Genomic DNA, 20,910 nt, shown 5'->3' on the forward strand with positions numbered 1-20,910 from the left:
AGTTTCCCTGAACTGCCTTTACCTGAGCTCCTTACATCGCCTCTTTTTCCTGTGCTGTTCTGAAAGTTGGGGGTATCCTATCTCTGTCAAATGATTCATCACTTTGTCTTCCCCTCAACTAGATGTCACTGTTTATTCCAGCCAGTGGGATTAAAAGTGTATACTAAGGGTGTGGCTGCATTCCAGATGGATCATACCATCTTTGGATGTGGCCTATTGCCAGAGCATCCATGTGGCTCTATTAAAATTACAATACAAACAGTATTTGTTTTTGCTCTGGGCTTTCGTGTCTGAGGTCGCCCCAAAGCAATGGGTATGGGTTTCACCTTGTGGAGTGGGTCTTCAATAAAATCAAATATTGGTTAGTTTCTTTGACTAGTTTTGCGACACCATTGCACTAGCATATCTTCCAGGCAGGACGCCATTGTAGATCAAAAGAGTTTGTGACTGGTTGGCATTCAGAGTAACTGCCTGTATCAAAGACACTAGCACATAGGGATGAAGGCTTTATGTAGTCACCAGCTTGACCTCTACTTGGTTACTAAGTTGGGTAGATATTGTCTTTAGGGAAGCTTTGCCATTAGTTTGTGGAGAACAACTTATGGTCTTGGCAACACCCTGGGTTGTTTGGAGGTTCCCACAGAACCTCTTTGGCCAACAGTTCAATTAGATGTAACCAAAACCTGGTATTGGTAGCTTTATTTGGTGACAAGAGATGTCTAATTGGGAGCTCTGTCTTCCTTGTTATGTATTTGATTTAGATCTCCTTCATATATGTCTATATTTTAGGAAGTGTTTACTGTAGTAACTTTTCATATTACCTTTCAAATGGCCCTTAATTTTACCTCTCTCCAGGAGCTCTTTCCCTTGTTTTTCTCTCTCTTTCTCTTTATCCACTTGATTCTTTCCATCCATGCATAACTGTATATTCTGTTTCCTTTTCGTAGAGGGACTTATCTGTTGTGTCTTCTTCCTCCCATCCTTTATACCTCACCTGTGTGGCTCTATGGATTGTAGTGTGGTTATCATCGATTTAACAGCTAGAATGCACATATAAGCAAATAAATACATATTTGTATTTTTGATGCTCATTTACTTCACTTGGGATGATTTTTTTTTTTTTCTTGTTCCATCCATTTACCTGAGAAGTGAGTAAATGTACTTCATCTTTTTCCTTTTATCTGTTGATGAACATCTTGGTTGTTTCCAGTTCTGGCTATTATGAGTAAAGCAGCAATGAACACAGTTGAGCAAGTGTCTTCCTGGTAGGTTGAAGCATATGGGTATATGCCCAAGAGTGGGATAGGTGGATCTTGAGTTAGATCGACTTACATCTTTCTGAGGAAGTACACACTGACTTTCATAGTGTGTGTACAAGTGTTCAGTCCCACCACCAGTGGAGGAGTGTTGCCCTTAATTCACATCATCACAACGTGAGCTGTGATGACTAGTCTTAGCCATTTTGATGGGTTTAAGACGAAATCGCAAAATAGTTTTGATTTGCATTTCCCTGATGACTAGGGATGTTGAACATTTCTCCGAATGTTTCTCAGCCAGTTGAGTTTCCTCTATTGAGAATTCTCTGCTTAGATCTGTAACTTATATTTTAATTTCTTCTAAGCAGTTCTTGTATTATTCAGTATTGTTTCAACTATCCTGGTGTTTTGTTTGTTTGTTTGTTTGTTTTCTTTGTGTGTGTGTTTGTGTTCACAGAAAACTTTAAATTGTCCTTTCAAGTTCTGTGAAGAATTGTCTTGGAATTTGGATTTGCATTGATTAGTTTTAGATTGCTTTTGGTAGGATGGCTATTTTTACTATACTAACCCTACTAATCCACGAGCATGGGAGGTCTTTTCATCTTCTAATACGTTCTTCCTCTCCTCCTCCTCCTCCTTTTTTCTTTCTTCAGTGTCTTAAAGTTTTTATCAAGTCTTTCACTTGCTTGCTTAAAGTTAACCCAAGATGTTTCATATTATTTGAGGATCTTGTGAAAGGTATTGTTTTCCCAGATTTCTTTCTCAGTCCATTTGTCATTTTTGTGTAGGAGGGCTCTCAGGTTTTGTTGAATGTGTTTGTCAACTGTAGGCGTTCCTCTGTGGGATTGTTTAAGGGTCACTCTTGGATGCTGTCATACTGTCTGCAGATAAAGATGCTTTGACTTCTCCTATTCTAATTTGTGTCTCCTTTAACTCCTTTTGTTGTTTTATTGCTTTGTCTAAGAGTTCAAGTACTGTATTGAATAAGTATGAAGAGAATGGAGAATATTGTCTTGTACCTGATTTTAGTGGTATTGCTTTGAGTTTCTCTCCATTTAAGTTGATATTTGCCATGAGCTTGCTGTACCCTGCCTTTATTATGTTGACTTAAACCCTTGTAACTTTCATCTATCCATCTCTAGGATGGAGCCTACTTACCATGGTGGATGACCTTTTATGATGTGTTCTTGGATTCTCTTTGCATGTATTTTATTGAGATGTTTTGTTGAGTCTATGTTCAAAAAGCAAATTGATCTCTAATTCTTTTTCTTTGTTGGAACCTTATGTAGTTTGGTTATCAAGGCACCTTTAGCCTCATAAAACAAACTGAACAGTGTTCATTCTGTTTCTATTTTGTAGACTAATTTGAGGAGATTAGCATTAACTCTTCTAGAAAATCTGTAGGATTTTGTGCTAAAACCATCTAGCCCTGAGCGTTTTTGCATGGGAGACTTTTAATGACTTCTATTTCACTAGGTGTTATAGGTCTGTTTAAAATGCTTGTTTGATCTTGATTTAACTTTTGTAAATGGTGTCTATTGAGAAAAAATTATCCATTTATTTTAGATTTTCCAGTTTGGTGGAGTACAGGTTTTTAAAGTACATCCTTATGATTCTCTGGATTTCCTCAGTCTCCGTTGGTATGTCCCCCTTTTCATCTCTAAATTTTGTTACTTTGGATATTGTCTCGATGCCTCTTAGTTAATTTGAATAAGGGTTTCTTGATCTTACTGATTTTTCTCAAGGAATCAACTCTTTGTTTCACTGTTTCAATAATTTATTGGTTTGTTTGTTTGTTTCTGTCATATTTATTTTCGCCCTGAGTTGATTATTTCTCGCCATCTGTTCCGTTTGGGTGAATTTTTTTTTCTTTTTGTTCTAGAGCTTTCAGGTGTGCTGTTAAAGTTACTAGTATGAGATCTACTCAGTTTTTTATGGAGGTAGTTAGTGCTGTGAATTTGCCTCTTAGGGCCACCTTCATTGTGTACTATTGGTTTTGATATGATATGTATTCCTTTTTATTCAATTCTAAGAAGTATTTAATTCCTTCTTGGTGCATTTTTCATTCCATTGTAAATTGTTTAGTTTCATAATTTTATAAGCTTTCTGTTGTTGATATCCATTTTTAATCCATGATGGACTGACAGGATGTAAGGTTTTATTTTAACTGTTTTGTATGTGTTCATACTTGCTTTATGTCCTTGTATGTGGTCAATTTTGGAGCTAGTTCCATAGGTACTGAAAAGAAGGTACATTCTTTTGTGTTTGGGTGAAATGGTCTCTAAATATCTGTTATTAGTTTATAACATCAGCTAACTTCCATCATTTCTCCGTTTAGCTTTTTGTTGTTGTTTTTTTTTCCTGCATGACCTGTCTATTGATGAGTTATTGAATTCACTGACTATCATTATGTGAGAATCAATATGTGATTCTCTGTAGTAGTGTTTTCTTTATGAGGTTGGGTGCTATTGTATTTGGTTTACATATCTTAAGAATTTCAGTCAAAATCAAAGGATGTTTTTTCCTTTGATGAGTATGTAGTGTCCTTCCCTATCTCTTCTGATTAATTTGGTTTGAGGTCTATTTTGTTACAAACTAAAGTGGCTGTACCAGCTTGCTTCTTCGGTTATTTGCTTCTAATCTTTTTTTCTTTTCCATTCTTTTACCCTGAGGTGATGACTATCCTTGATGTTAAGGTATGTTTCTTGTGTGCAACAGATGGATAGATCCTGTTTTCATATCATTGTTTGTGACTTTTTATTGAGGTATTGAGACTTTTTATATTGAGAGGTATCAGTGAGTAGTGTTTGTTGCTTCCTGTTATTTTGTTGTGATATATGACTAACCTCTAGGTTGGAAGTTTCCTTCTGTGAGGTGTTTTTGTTGCAGAATGTTTTATTTTCTTCATGAATGTGATTGAAAGTTTTGCTGGATATAGTGTTCAGTTCTCGTATTGGTGACCTCAGATTCTAGAGACTATCTGCCCAGGCTCTTTTGTTCTTAAGAGTCTCCTTTGAAAAGTCAGGTGTTTTTCCTAGTAGGTCTGCCTTTATATGTTTGTCCTTTAGTGTTCTTTTTTTGTTCTGTATTTTTAGTGTTTTGATCATTATATGTCTAGGAGACTTTCTTTTCTGCTCCAGTCTATTTGGTGTTCTGTATGTTTCTTTTACCTTGGTTGAAATCTTCTTTAGGTTGAAGAAATTTACTTCTTAATTTTGTTGAAAATATTTTTTGTGCCTTTGACCTGGGCTGCTGCTTCTTCCTCTATTCTTGTTATTCTTAGATTTGGTCTTTTCATAGTATGCTCGGTTTCCTGGATGTTTTGTCATAGAATTTTTTAGCTTAACATTTTATTTGGCCAAAGTACTCATTTGCTGTATAATGCCTTCAGTGTCTGAGATTTTCTCACCCATCTCCTGTATTGTGTTGGTGAGGCTTCGTTTTGAGGTTCCTAAATTTTTCATTTCTAGATTTTCCTCAGTTTGGGTTTGTTTTATTTATTTATTTATTTATTTATTTATTTATTTATTTCCACGTTCAGTTCTTGAACTGCTTTATTCATTTCTTTTCACTGTTAGTGTTTTCATATATTTCAGAGATTTATTCATTTCATCTTTAAAGACCTCGTTCATAAAGAGTATCTTATTTTAGTTTTTTGTGTGGTGCTTCAGTTATATTGCAGTACTCAAAGGGCTGTGGGCTCTAGTGTAGGTGTACTGTCTTGGCTGCTACTGTGTTTTTCTCTGGCATCTAGGCATCTGGGTTTGGGAAAACTATAATTCTAGTTGCTGATAACTGATCTTGATTTTGATTGAGTGTATTTTCTGTTTTATTTGTTTCTGTTTCCCTCTCTGGTTCTTAGGAGAATGTGGTCGCTATGTGCTGCCTCTTAGGAAATTTCAGGGGTTCCGATAGGTCTAAGCACTAGGTAAAATGTCTTTCCTGGTATTGGGCAGTGACACTTGTGAATGGGGATGGCGTAAAGGGGTGCAGCTGTGATGGTCCACATAAGGGAAGCCAGTAGGGTGTTCCACCAGCATGCTCAGTCTCCTGGGGATAGGGACAGGGTGAGAAGAGTCCACAACAGGGAGTCTGCTATAAAGCTAAGGATAAGACTCCATTGGATTTGGAGAAGGCAAAGGAGAGGTGAACAGTTGCCGTTAAACTACTTGCTTCTCTGGCTGGTGTGGCCTGAAAGTTCCCAGGGAATGCCTACTGTGGAGTTGGGGGATGACTAGGACACAGCAGTGAGTGGGGACAAGGGCAGTTAGGGGGAAGATGTATGCGATGCCCTGGAGATGGGAGCAGGGTGGGGTGAGGGAAGCTGCATCTGGTCGTGTGCTACAGAGCTGGGAACGAGATGTGGGAATTAGATTTGAGGAGAACAACTAGGTGTAGATCTGCAGTTAGCTACCTACCTAGAATTGCCTTCTGTTAGTTACAGCTAAATTATAGAAAGGTATTAAGTACTGAAAAAATAGAATGTGTTCTTTTTTATTCCAAGTTCTAATGGATAGAATCTTTATTCAGTGATTTCCCCAGTAAAATATATGCAATTACAATTTGTGTACACTGCACACTCATTTCTTCCAAAGCTCAGTTGTAAAAATTTCAGCTATATGGCCACCTCCTTTGAACAAAGGGCTTTCTGCTAATCCTTGTTGGAGTAAAAGATAATCATTTTTATTCATTTGCAAGACAAATCTTGGCACTGGATAAGATGGGCATTTAATCTTCTGCTTCAAAGACTATGTGCATTGATAGTTACAGCTATATATGATTATCAAGCTTTGAATTAAAATGATCTGTGACCTTGTTTATGTCTTAACTGAGAAGAATTACAATCAGGTTAGTTATTCTTAGGGTATAGATATAATGAATGCAGCAGCATCATGTTATCTGTGTTATACTATCAGTGCTGGTTTTAGTCTGTTTTCCAAATATCTAACACTTTTGTTATGAATTAAAATGTCTTTATTGTCAGTCTTTATGTCTTAAGTGTTACATTTCAACACATACTATCACTACATTTATATAAAAGTTATCAACACTTTACTGTTCTTCACTTCAAATAGTCTCACAGTTACATGTGTTCTTTCTCTATTGTTGATAAACACTCTTTTGGAAGGATTTTAATTAAGTTGAAACAGTTTTAACAGCTATATATTATACCTCTCTTAATTATCTTTATTTAAGCATACCACCCCATTACACTCATTACACTCATTTTAATAAACAAGATTCACATTTCAGAAGTTTTTACAGTGTACTGTGGTTTGCATTTTAAATAGCTATGTCAAATGGACATCATGGGAACATAGTTTGTCTCTCTCTACATTCTAATGAACTGAAATCTAGTGACTGAATGTTTCTGCATTCCTCAGAGCAAAAGGCCTTTTCTTATTCTAGCTAGAGTTGCTATATGCTTTTTTAACCTTTGACTCGTTATGAATGCTCTCTGCTCATCATCCTGCTGTGTTTATGTAGTAATATATTTGCAGTTTATTTTGTGGGTTCATTGAAGATGAAAATCATTTCCCCTGGAATTTTACAGTATAACAGGGATTACTTAAATATTTCCCGTTTGTAATTTATAAGTTCACCATAAGCTTTTACTTGTATATAATCTTTGTGTAATTAAAAGTGTGATCAACATCCATGACATAAAAGTCCAAGTTGTCCCATTTCCACACGTAGTTTTATTTCTCATCTGTGTACATGTTGGCCTGTAACCACCTAGTCGTGTTGTTGTTAATGCTTGTGTGGCCTTAGTATTCTTTTAGTCAGTGCTGCCCTTTGATATTCAGTAGTCAGGTTAGATTTGGAGGAAATACTTTAAATGAAAACACTAAAAGAAAAGCTTAGATACTTCTAATATATAATGCTTAAGAGTATGCATTCCCATTTACAAAGAGAGAAGTATGGGAATAGAAATGAGGTATCAGACCAAAGAAAAACTGAAACCAAAGAAGGCATAGATTGCATTCTAAAGCTCCATGTCTAGTTCCAGAGTAGACTCTAGCAGAGTGCGTGTTCTAAGGCTTTGGACGGGCTATGAGTTGTAGCTCACCTAACCCTCTTTTGGACTGGTTGTGTACATTGCCTGCAGCTTCACTTTGCAAGTGTTGCTTATTTGTTTTAGCTTCTGGGTTCTCAAGTAAAGAGTCTCCTTCGTTGTAAACAAACATCTTCATATTTCTCTCTTGTTGGGGCTCCTTGTAGAGACTTGGACCTTGCAACATTGCTGCTTAACTTGCCAGGTTTTTCTCTGAAATTTCAGTGGAAGTCTTTATGACCTCATAATTGTGGTCTTTGATATGCCCACAATCGCTTTATATGCACACTGTCTTTTGCTATTTCCTGGCCTACCTGAACCATGGGTTTACCCAGCACTTGTGAACTGAACAAAGGAAATTTACTCCCCGGGGAACAGTTTTTTAGACCTGTCCTAAAGCTGGAAACACCAGAGCTATTTCTTTTCCAAATGATTCTTTCCCTGGAGTGTTTTTATAATAACTTTTATTTCTTCTCGCTGAACCCTAATGTCCTTGCTGAGTACTGGGATTTTCTGATGTGCTTTTATTGTTGTGGTCCTGGCAATGGCTTCTTGTTGCCATTGATAACTTCACCATCTTTGGCAACATCTTTTTTTTCCCCAATCTTTTTCTGGCCATATTTCAGGTTTTTCTAGTATTTTCTTATCTGCTTATATTTGGACTCTTAATTTTCACTATCTATTTTCCTAAAATTATCCAGTAACACTTGTACCTTTCTGCCTGAAAGCTGAAGTGCCTTGAAAATTTCTCAACCACATACTCTGCCCTTTGCATTATAAGTTTCACTTATCATACAATCTCAGATCATGGGCAAAACACAGTGAAATTCTTCCATGATCAAACCATAATGGACTATAATTCAGTTCCACTAGATTCTGCATCTTCATCTGAAACCTTATCAACATAACCTTTAATGTTCACATTTTTTGTTATGTTTTTAAAATATTTTATTAATTTATTCATATTACATTTAAATTGTTATCCCATCTCTTGTATCCTCCCATTTCCTGTCTCCCTTTCATTTTCCCTCTACTCCCCTCCCCTATGACTCAGACTGAGGGGGACTTCCTCCCCCTGTATATGCTCATAGGGTATCAAGTCTCTTCTTCGTAGGCTGCTGTCCTTCCTCTGAGTGCCACCAGGCCTCCCCATCAAGGAGATGTGGTCAAATATGGGGCACCAGAGTTCGTGTGAAAGTCATACCCCACTCTCCACTCAACGGTGGAGAATGTCCTGTCCATCGGCTAGATCTGGCTAGGGGTTCGAAGTTTACTGCATGTATTGTCCTTGGCTGGTGCCATAGTTTGAGCAGGACCCCTGGGACCAGATCCGCCTGTCATAATGTTCTTGTAGGTTTCTAGGACCCTCTGGATCATTTTTAACAGCATTCTGTCTATTATGAACCTGTGCCAGAATTGCCTATCATATTTTATTTACAGTACTCTAGGCTCTCTCTAGCCTGCTTTATGATAATTTTACAAATTAATTCATAAGGTTTTTCATGTAATTGGGCATACAGTATCAGCACAGTTCTTGAGATCTTGGCATTAATTATATGTGTTAGTAAGTGTTCCAACATTGTAGCAAAATACTCAATCAGATTGTAAAGGTTAAAGCTTATTGGAATTGCTGCATTTTAGGTTCTAGTTTAGGATAGATTCGTCCTGTAGTGTTGAGCCAGTGGTCGCACATGATGAGAGAAGTATGTGGCGCTACCTCAACTCTGATACTACAAAGCCAGGGAGCAAGAGAAAGTAGGCCTCATGATTACTTTAAGACACACTTCCAGTTACCATGAGACACTACTTGCTGAAAATGTGAACATCTCCAGTGAGTGTCAACACATATATCTCTGCCACTGACATGCAGCATCTCCACCATAGCATATATTTTTTGTTTGTCTTTTCTTTACTAGAATGTAAAAATCACTAATATAGCTATTTAGTTTTATTCTGTCTTTTGTTTGTTCGTACCTAGTACATAGAACATTGCTCACTATATATTGTATCATAGATAAACAAGGAAGTACCACATAAGCATTTCTTGAACTGTCTAGTAAAAACTAAGTTATCTCTGTCACTTCCTAGTAAATTTTATAAAAAGAATTGTAATTTTATTATGGCATTTAACAGACATGAACTGAAATGACTGAGATTTGTATTATGTCCAAAGCAGTTTCTACTTCTTAATAATATGCTTAATTTTAGTCAAAAGGACAAGAAGTCATCAACTTTTTAAAAATAAACTTAACAATAAAGCTGTATTTTCACAATTTGTTTGACTATGACATTCTGAATAGTGCTATAGAGAACCGTGTTATCATTCTGTAATAATACTTAACATTTAAAAGATGAACAAACATTCTCTTTGACATAACGGGGTATTTGAAACCAATATCATGTTTTTAAAGCTGAATCCTATTATTAACGATCTCAAAACTGTAACAATTATGTTCAGGATCAGTCATTTCAGTGTGCTCAGTAAACGGAATGAGACCCATGCTGTACTTGGCAAGTAAAATTAGAAGTCAGTCAGCCACAGTTCTTCTTTAGATTAAATATTAATTGTATGGGTTCGAGACATGCTTTCCTATAAAGAACAAACATCACTATTCTATATCTGGTAATGCCTGGAGAAAATGTATTTTTCATTTTGTAGCTTTTGTTTTAATATTTTGATTATTTTCTTGCTTAACTGGCCTAGGAAGATGGTCATTATGTAATAATAGACTTTGGTATCTGAATTCATTCATTTTGCTTTACAAGTATAAATGCTTGTCTGTGTGCTCAAATAAGCTGATAAACCGGTGATATCACCCTACATTTGGGGAGCTTGAATGCCCTAGATACTCGTTATCCTTTACATAGTCTTTCTTATACAGGTTGTTTTGAAAAGCACTTTATTACATGTCATAGTATAGTCAAATATACAGTGATTTGCATATAGCTGTATAGTCACTAGCTTATAGTTTGAAACAGTAATAGACAAAATATTTTATCTTGGAACCATTTTTATTAAGTGAGTATATACATGGTAATTAACGTAAATTTGTTTTCAATATTTTATTTTACATTTTTGTTTAAGGGCTACAACAATCACTGTTAACCTGTAGCTGGCTTAAATGTAGAAAGAATTTTTTTCAGTAATGAAAAGGGTATGTAGAGGCTGGTAAATATACCATTGTGTAGATGTTTACATGTATATTTTGAGGGAAATTAAATTCTTTAAAATCATTCTCATTTTTAGTTTTATAGTATTCTTGAAAGTGATTTTTCTGTGTTTGGAAGTTGTGCCGCTCTTAGGTGAGCAGTGGTGGGAGTTTTGATTCACCTAAATAAAGGTGTAAAGGAAACATTTGTAACAGAGCTGTAGTGGTGGAAAGAGAGGATAGACTTAGTTAATTTGTGGATGTAGGCAAGGCGTTCATGTTATTTCTTTTGTGTTGGTAGCTTAAATACAGCTTCTTAAATTTTTATTGTATGATTGTATGTGTATAAGTGTTCACCAGCATATATGTTAGTGTGCTTGGTGTCCACAGAGGCCGGAAGAAGACACAAGGTCCCATGGAACTGGAGTTATAGACAACTGGGAGCTGCTATGCAGGTGCTGGGAATCAAACCTGGGTCCTCTAGAGGTGCACCCAGTGCTCTTAACCACTGAGCCCTCTGCTAGCTTCTTGGCTAAGACTTTTAAAGTGGACAATTTTAACAAACCACGTTATTGTTCCTAAAGTGGAGAAAGCTATTTTGCAACTAAGAAGATGAGTTTCTGTCAGTTATCATTTTCTTATTTTAAATTATGCCTGGATTATAAAACAAGTTTTTCCTTCTTCTCTTGCTTTAACTTTTGATCTTACACCTAAAAAAATTGTTTCATAAGTGAATATTGTAATTGTCGTCCTTCTTGTAGCCATGAAGCTGATGACTGCTCTGGTGAATGTCGCCTTGAACCTCAGTATTCATCAGGACAATACACAGAGGCAATATGAAGCTGAGAGAAATAAGATGATTGGGAAGAGAGCCAATGAAAGGCTAGAATTACTACTTCAGAAACGCAAAGAGGTGAGCTTCCGGTAATTTGATCTTTTATGGTTTGTAAATGTTCAGTAAATATAATAGCCTCTGCTAGTCCTTGTGCGTTTTTAAAGTTGGCTATGGTGGTTGACTGTAATCCTGGTCCTTGGGAAGCTAAAGCAGGAGAATCAATTTAAGACCAACTGTGGCTACATAGCAAGTTTGAGACTCCCCTGCAGTACATAAGCCTCAGCTGTGTGGATGGGACAATAGAAAATGAATGCTTGTCTTATGTTTTTAACATTAAGCTTCAAATTATTTAATGTTTCATTTTGGAGGGGGAGGAGTGTTCAAGACAGGGTTTCTCTGTCTTGCGTTGACTGTCCTGAACTTAATTTATAATCCAGGCTGGCCTCAAACTGACAGATCTGCCTGCCTCTGCCTCCCAGAGTGCTCCTGGGATTATAGATGTGTGCCACTTCACCCCAGCTGTATGATTTCATCTTGAAGTTCTAAAACAAAACTAGAATATTCACCAGTGACTAAGGGATCCATATGCAAACTTATTTTAGAAAAAGATTATCAGAACATTAGGCAAGTCAGTTACCATGTTACAGGCTCAAAGTACACTAACTACTAGAATCCCATTGGAGCACAGCAAAGCGTCGTTCTATGTTTTAGTTGATAAAGCAATCCTCTTAGGATTAGTATCTCTCTTCCCTTCTCCCTTCTCAGTGCAAGGGAATCCAGTCCAAGAGTTTATGTGTAATATGTAGTCACTCTGTCTCTGAACACATCTAGCTATTTAAGTTTGACAACCTAATTTTTATAGATGTGATAAAAGTGTTTTTAACTTAACTGTTTTTTGTTTTGTTTTGTTTTGTTTTTTGTTTTTTTTTTATTTTAGATTTACTTATTTTTATTTTATGAGTAAGAGTGTTACCTTCACATTATGTACAGTGTTCAAAAAGGCCAAAAGAGGGAGTCGGTTCCCAACTACTGGATTAACAAATGAATGTGAACCATGTGGTTCCAGAAGAACACCCAGTGCTCTTAAACACTGAGCTATCTCAGCCCACACTCTCTCCCTTAGAAAACAGGGATTTTTTTCTTAACCTATTAGAAGTAATATTTGTGGTTTGTATTACCAGTCTTTTAATTAAATTTTTTTTCATAAAGCAGTACATGTGTATAAGCATAATGAGTGAGATTTAGCAAGCAATGGAAAGCAGAAACTTACAATGAAATTATTGTGTGGACCTTTGCATCTTAAATCCCTTTCATTCATGACTAGTTTTTACCCTAGAATGTTTTATAGTACTTGGATTATATAGGTATATAAATAGACACACAAATTAAACACCCAATACCATTAATAAACCAAAAAGAAATTTCATTTAAAAGAATTAATATGTTTGCCTGTAAATTTATTATATATTAATGTTGAATTCAGATATGTATACTTATTTATTTTTACACAACAAACTAAGTGTATGTTTTATGGAACTGGTTTAGTTGGATGATGCTTGTTGCACAACCATGCGGACCTGAGTTCAGATTCCCAGCACCCACATAAGAAAGCTGGGCTTAGCGACAGTGTACTCTAATCCTAGGCCAAGGAGCTCCAGACAGGATGATCCCTGGGGCTTGATGCATATCCAGTCTCGCCAAACTCCAGGTTCAATAAGAGACTGCCTAAAAAGAAATAGGATAGAGAAGTGGTTGAGGGATGCAGCGTAACAAGGAGCTTTGGCCTCCACGTATCTGTACACATATTTCACACACATATAAACATGTACAAACACCAATAAATAGATAGATAGATAGATAGATAAATAAATATATAAATAAATCTAAGCTAACTACTTGATACTGCAGAACATAGCATCTTAGAGTTGATCAGTATTTTGACTTTGTTATTTTCAAAACAGCAGATATATGTTTAGGAACATTTCACAAACTACAGAAAATTCTATTTTCATCTCACACCAAAATTCACTAAACAGGTTGTTTGTTTGTTTGTTTGTTTGTTTGTTTGTTTTTTCAAGACAGGGTTTCTCTACATAGCCCTGGCTTTTCTTGAACTGAATATATAGTTGACGCTGGTCTCAGATTTTGTCTGACTGCCTCCCAAGTGCTGGGATTAAAGGTGTACACCACTTTGCCTGCTTTTGTGAAACAGTTTTTTAAAGAGACTCAAGTCTGAAGGTCAAAACTCAATTTTTAAAATTAAATGTTTAATGTACAGTTTACAAGTAAAATGATTTTGATATATGCTGACAAATGATACCAGGGAATTGTTAAAAGTGTTTGTTTTTCATAATTATGCCATTATGTGTCTGTAAGAAGCACCTGTCATTTTATGTACAGTAAAAACACTGCCAAGATGTTTGAGACAGGATTCACTGGTGTTATGTGGCATATTGTCTTAGTTGGGGTTTCTGTTGCTGTGAAGAGGCATCATGACCATGGCTGTTCTTTTAAAAGAAATTTAACTGGAGCTGGTTTACAGCGTCAGAGGTTTAGTCAGTTATTATGGCGGCATGTGGAAAGACATGGTGCTGGAAAAGGATCTGGGAAGGCTACATCTAGATTGGCAGGCAACATCGGGAGAGAGTGGAACTGGGCCTGCCTGAGCTTTTGAAATCCAAAAGACCACTCCCAGTGACACTTTTACTCCAACAAGGCCACACTTTTAAATAGTGCCACTCCCTGTTATTACGAGTGCTATTTTCTTTCAACCCCCCCCCCCCCACACACACACACATGTGCTTTGAAATGTGGGCATATTTTATATTCAGAATAACTGTCAGGCAAGAACTGCCAGAAACACCTAGGTTTTATTACATATTTGATTATTATTTTTGATCTTGGAATTTTCATAAACCTTTTGCTATTGCCAGCTTCTTCATGACCTCACATTCAGTTATGCAGCCCTCCATGGGATTGTGACCAACAACTAAAGAATCTAGGAGTTATGTTATACTATACTATATTATACTGGAAGTGTTGACAGAGCGATTATAAGACACTGATTGCTTAAAGGAAATTTGTTGTCTAATAGTTTGAGCAGTGTGGTTTTCAGACTTTTCATCTTGTTAAAAGCACTACAGAGAAACATTAGATTTGTTTAGATTCATAGTTTTGGAGTTTACTCCAAGGAAAGCCAAATCCACTGTATTGGGCTTGTGGCAAGCATTATGAAACCAGGAGCATGCAGCCAAGCTTTTCAAGTCTTTCTGCTCTGGATTTTGTTCCTGTTTCTCATGTAAATGTAGCTAAAAGAATTCAGCAATAACGACACACCTGAATGGCCATTCTTCTCCAGATTAGTATGCCACTTTATACGACTCCTATCACAAAGTCTCAGTGTATAAAGTGCTGACAAATTCTTTGCTATAATATACTTTGGAATGAATGCTCTCTTGGTGCAGTTTCCTGGATACTGCTTACTCTTTTCTGAAACTCAGTGAGCATTGGTGCTGTGCCCCGCCCCACATTTTAGTTATATTTTGGCATTCTCATCTTCAAATGTCGTACCAGAATTTGACTTCATTCTCTGTTTACAGCACGCTAGGGCTTTACTGAACCACATCTCTAAACTTTCCCAAGTTCATGGTCAAGCAGTGATAAAAATGACCCTTCTCTTCTGGTACCAGTTTTCTATTAGGACTTTTTGTATTCTTATGTATTTCAGAGAAATAACTTAAAAAGTAGAAAGAGTAGTTTTACCTCTGGATTTTTCAGGTTTCAGGCTAAGGTTGGTAGAATCCATTGCTTTTTCCTAGTACTGCTGAGGAAGCACAGAGGCACAGTGTTAGCTTTCAAAGCTCTTCACCCATGATGGCCCCGTATCCATTGTGTTCCACTTTCCACAGTGCTACCACCTTCTGAGTCTATTGAAAGTTTGATTTTTCAATGGAGGAATCTGTTGGTTAAGTCAGAATTCTCACAGTCTGCCCCTCTCCGTATGTGCCCTTACATCTATATATATATATGTCCTTTACTAAGATCTCAAGTGGCTCTCCAGTATTCAACAACCTACGTTAAATATTGTAGGTTTCTATTAGTCAAGTGTCAGTATGCTTGTGCTGTCCTGCTCTCCAAAGACAATGAGGGACAAATTGGCTCCAGGCTTCTCTTAGCTTCTGACGTTTTGGTTTACAACAGCATAACTCTTCATTCTATACATTACGGTCTTCCTATGTATATATTTGTCTCCAATTTTATTATTTTCCTAATGGGATGCATTGTATATAATTCAGCAACCATTCTATTATAATATGCTTCCATCTTTAAATTTTTCACATTGGGACTAGAGAGATGGCATAGCAGTTTAAGGAACTTTCTGCTCTTATGATGAACCAGATTCAATTCCAGCACCTGCATGGTAGCTTGCAATCACTTAACTCCAGCTTCAGGGGAAGCAGACGTCTCTTCTGACCTCTGAAGGCTCCTGCACATATGTAGTTCATATCCATATCTGTGTGCGAGCATGCATGCATGCACACACATTCACATGCGTGCACAGGCATATATACATATAAATACATTTTAGGAGGAATTTCAGTTGCTATGACCATGTTTCCCCATTAGATCACATTCTGAAGTACTGAGGTTAAAACAACCACTTACATAGAGTTTTTGCAAAACATATTTTTATTCTTAATACATACCATATTTGAAATATTAGGAAAATAAACTAGAAATTGTGCTCAATTAAATAGTACTGGCTGGAATGTGTAGCCCCAATGAATTAGTTTATATAGTATAAATGCATCATAAGCATATTTTCAAACTTACTAAGTATAATAATTTGAATAATTTATTATTTATATAGAGGGTCTTGTGGTCTGAAAGATTTTTGATTTTACAATAGTTTGGAAACAGTGAGCATTTAATAATAAAAGCTGTAATCTGAATTTTGACCCTTTCCCAGAATTGCAACACATAGTATTATACCCACTGTATTGTTGGTAAGTACCAGCTCATAGTCAGCCAGTCTAGATAACATGTACAGCATACTATGTTCTCAGCTTTTTTTTTTTATTTTATGTTTTCTGTTCTTGTATTCCATAATATCTGCAAAACAATCATCCTTGTATTGATGTGGAACGTTCAGTATTATATTAGTAAAATAGGCTTTGTTTTAGATTGTTGCAAATATAGTCTGAAGCTAGTAAACCACGCCCATTTAAAGTAGACTCAGCTGACCTGTGTGTGCATAATAAAACTAATTATGTAACTGAGTTATGTGAGATAAAGTTCCAGGAAAAAATTGGGTAATATCACATAAGATGTCATTTGATAGCAGTCATGTTGCTTTTGCACAGTAAATAAATTTAAACCGTGACTCTTACCAGTAATGTTGCATAACATGTGTATCTCTGATACTATTGTGTTTTGTTGCTGGATTACAGCACTGTTGGCTAGAATTTCTATTATCTATTTTTTGTCATAAATCGGGAGCTAGGCCTAGTTGAGTTACAAGCTACTCAGACGGGAGAGGCACGATGATGCTGTGTGGAGAAGCACCTGCCATGTAAATCAGGGTGACCTCTGAAGGGAAAGGCTAACTAGGCCAGAAGCTTGGTTTGGAGAGATGTGTAGACATGAAGGGTGTTTCCAAAAATAGATTAATCCAAGGAAATACAAAGTCGACCACTGTCCACCACACTCTTACTTGTTCTTTTCTGCATGTGTGTATGGAGAGACAGGAAAGGTTCTAAATCCAGTGTGGCAAAAGTACAGAAGCTCTGCTGATAATTTGAGATATCAGCTTTACAGTTAGCAAATGGTTAATAACTACTAGGAATGAGGATAATTAGTAGTTTAAAATAATTGGAACTATTTATTCCAAATAAAATGACCAGTATTTCAATTTTCTTTTTTATTGTTCTTTTTTTTTTTTCATTTCAGCTACAAGAAAATCAAGATGAAATTGAAAATATGATGAACTCTATTTTTAAGGGTATATTTGTTCATAGATACCGGTAAGGTATTTTAATCATTTAGAATTTTTTTTTTAAACCTAAACAGTTGTTGCGTATTTATAGCATAGTCTGTATAGCTATAAAACTTTTTCTATTCTGGAAAAATAGTTTTGTCTGCATATACTAATTTAATATTTGGAGGAAATTTGTCATCACTGTTGCTCAAGCACCGTTCCTAACTCAGAACATTTATTACTATTGGAGATATCCTGTGTACTTACATTCTCACTGATGTAAAAAGGAATTAATGTGATCATAAAATTTATATGGCCTAGTAATAAACCATTGAGTGTCCTCACATTGCATACATTTTAGTGGCCTACCTTTGCTTCTAAGGATGATCTCATTGCATGGCCAGATTATCTACTTGTGTTTTTAAAAATACCTTAGTATTCAAATCCTTCATTGACATATTTGTTTTAGAACCTCAATTTAAAAGCTGAACTTGAGCATGATGATCTGAGTTTGATCCAGGACCAACATGGTGGAAGGAGAGCCAGCAGCCCCAAGCTGTCCTCTGACTTCCTGCATGCATCTTTGCAGCCCCTCCCCCAAATAATAAAAAACACATGAAAAATTACCTTATGCTTTAACTTCTTGGGAGAAACCCTTAAAGACACAAATATAAGCAAAAAATTTTCTGTATATGACTTCTAGTAGCATAGGAAATAACCTTAAGAACTAATGAATGGGATTTACAGCATAGGAATCCCAGCTGGACAGACAGCCTACAAAACGAGAGAAAATATTTGTGAACTATATTTCAGGTAGAGATTAATATCTAAATTATATTTTTAAAACTTTAGAAATGAAAGATAAAATTTTCATTCAAAAACTATACTAATATAATAAACAGTTCTTAAAGACTGGAAATCCAAAATTATTTTTTAAAGTTTTTAACATTCTTACCGATTAAGGAACTACAAGTTGTAGCTAGTTTGAGATTTCACATCATCCAAATGTCAGAATAAGTTCATAATCAAGAAAAGAGAATAACAAATTCTGTCAGGAATGAGGAAAAGAGAAATTTTCTTCACTGCTGATGAAAGGCTAAACTAGTACAGTTATTGTAGAAAACACCATGGAGATGTCTCCAAAAAAAAGGAAGAAGGAAAAAGTTAAAAAATAGATCTACCCTATGACCCATGCTCTTATAGCTAATGGATTCTGTATGCTCTCACTGTCATGTCCATGTTATTGTGCACAAAATCAAGGACATGAACTGAGCCTAGAGGTAGATAAATGAATAATGAGCCTGTCATATCGCTAAACCCAATGGACTTGTAAAGAAAAATAGTCATGAGAGCTGCAGGAAATTGGATACAGCTGAGAAACACTAAGCAATGTAATCCAAACCTAGAATCTCAAAAATTGGCTGTTCTTACTCATATTTAGTTCCTGCTATATAATATAAACATATGCATGCATATGTACGTACATACATACGTATATACATACATACATACATACATACATACATACATACATACATACATACATACATACGTACGTACATACATACCATAACAAATGGGAAAGGATAGAGTTTATGGGTATAGGCTGTGAAACTAGGAAGAAGTTCACAAGAGGAAGGAAACGAGTTAAGGTAAGGAAATGGTTTGCTAGTAATATGAAAGCAGAAAACAGGCTATATATATATCTAAAATAATCTTACTGATGTATAGTTTGATTTGATTTACTAATATAATGTTAAATTCTTTTGAATTTATGTTCATTAGGGACATTGGCATGTATTTATCTTTTTTAATACATTTGTAATTTGAAGTGTTCTTCTTCCTTTTTTAGTAATTCGTAAAGTAGTGATATTTCTTCTTTAAGTGTTTGATAGAAATTAGGAGTGATTCAGCCTTTAGCCTTTCTTTGCTGTGGAAATTTGACTATTTGTTACTGGTCTATTTAGACTTTCTATGTCCTTTTTTTTTTTTTTTTAAAGATATTTTGGTTTTGGTTTTGATTTTTGTAGTGTGAAATTTAGGATCTCTGTTTTCCAACTTACTGATATACAATTGGAAGGTGAGGTTTTGTTTTTGTTGTTTTGGTTTTTTGGGTGGGGTTTTTTGTTTTGGTATTTTTTTAAATCAAGGAAAAGTTTGTCATTTTATTAGCAATTTTATGCATGTATATATGCACTCTGATTATTCTATACACACATACCTGCCCCTGTTTATCTTCTACTTCCATCAGGCCACCTTTTTGGTTTCTAATTTCTTTCCCACATTTATGGCTTTTTACTTTGTTGTGTGGTGCACTGAGTTTAACCAGCGTTGTCTGTGACTCTGAAATTAGGCCTAGTGGGCTGTAAGGTGGGTACCTAACTGAAAACAATGACTCCTCACCTCTCAGAATCTGTTTGTAGCTGATAGTCCAACAGTAAGTTATGAGTTCCCTAAGTGTTCCCCACATAAATGACTGACACTTGGCACTGCCATATCTTGTGTACCTGTTGACAGGAGCGTCAGCTTTTCCAGCCCCCTCTTCTGTGATGATCCCTGGTTTTTAGGGGCAGTGCTTCAGATGTTTTGTTCAGAATTAACACTCATCTGTCACTTATTCTTCACATCCTGTCCGTCCTTACTCTTTACATTCTTTCTTTTCACTGCAAAAACAGGCTTTTCTGTTTCAGACTGAGAAACTATTGTTATATGTAAACATAAGCATAAATACTCCATTAAGCAGCTTGGCACTGTGTCCAGCTTACAAAGTCAAGGTTCTGCCCTAGGTCCTATGATATCACCAAGCATGGATTTTTGACCAGGTTTATAGATATCAGGAGTAGATATTTTTATATGAAGCTGTCCTTAAATTCAGAGATCCCTCAATATCAGTAATGCCACTGTTGTACAGGTGGGCACATCTTACCTGACAGGTTGTAGATGCAACTTATAGGTTTCATAGGAGGTTAAGGCCATTGACTTCTCCCTCTGTGCCATATCTCTTGCCTGGCTCTTCTTTCGCATACCCCACCTCTGGTAGCCTTCATAGGACATTCCAGGACTGCGAAAGTGTACAGCAGGGATGAAACTTCCATCCCAGTTGCAGCTCGATTTCTCCACATGTTCCCATTAGGGTATGTGTTGTCCTTAAAAGAGGGTCTTACCTTCCGCTTATGTCCAGCATGATCAAGTGTTTTGCTTTGGTCTCTGCATCCTACCTGACCAGTGACCCCTACAGAGATATTTCACAGCTGACACTAGGAGTTTAGTGACTAATTTCCTTCTAGGGTGGGACTTCAACCATGTCAGATGTCTCCCTTCAAACTCTTAAGTTTTTTAATTGGTTTATCAAAAAATAAATTCTCATCTGTTTTCTTTTAAATCCCTTTCATTTTGGTTAATCCTCCCCATCTTATCTTTTCCATCCTACCTGTTTAAAGCTTTCCCCCCAGTATCCCCATCTCCACTTTGTCTTTACCTGTGTCCTTCTTTCCCTTAAAATTCCTCCATTCCCCTTTCTGTTCCTTTCTTACTTCCAGAGGGACTTACAAAGTTAAACACATTACATGGCACACAGTGGAAGCTGGAGGCTACATAGAATGAAGAGAATGTGGTGTTTCTACTCCTGGGCCTGGGTC

At 36.2% G+C, this 20,910-nt stretch overlaps 1 protein-coding gene across 4 annotated transcripts in view; it reads left to right on the plus strand.

Annotated features, from left to right (window-relative positions):
• Positions 1–20,910, plus strand: part of Stag1 (stromal antigen 1) — a 312,401-nt gene that overhangs the window by 156,180 nt on the left and 135,311 nt on the right. For 3 of the 4 annotated variants that reach the window (XM_051140150.1, XM_051140149.1, XM_051140148.1), the window contains 2 exons: positions 11,222–11,373; positions 17,245–17,318. In XM_051140150.1, the coding sequence (XP_050996107.1) occupies positions 11,222–11,373; positions 17,245–17,318 (226 nt within the window). Of the gene's footprint in view, positions 1–2,826; positions 2,897–11,221; positions 11,374–17,244; positions 17,319–20,910 lie in introns of those variants that run through there. The other variant, XM_051140152.1, reaches the window with a different exon arrangement.

This window comes from Acomys russatus, chromosome 32 (assembly GCF_903995435.1).
Source record: "Acomys russatus chromosome 32, mAcoRus1.1, whole genome shotgun sequence".
NCBI classification, from domain to species: Eukaryota; Metazoa; Chordata; class Mammalia; order Rodentia; family Muridae; genus Acomys; species Acomys russatus.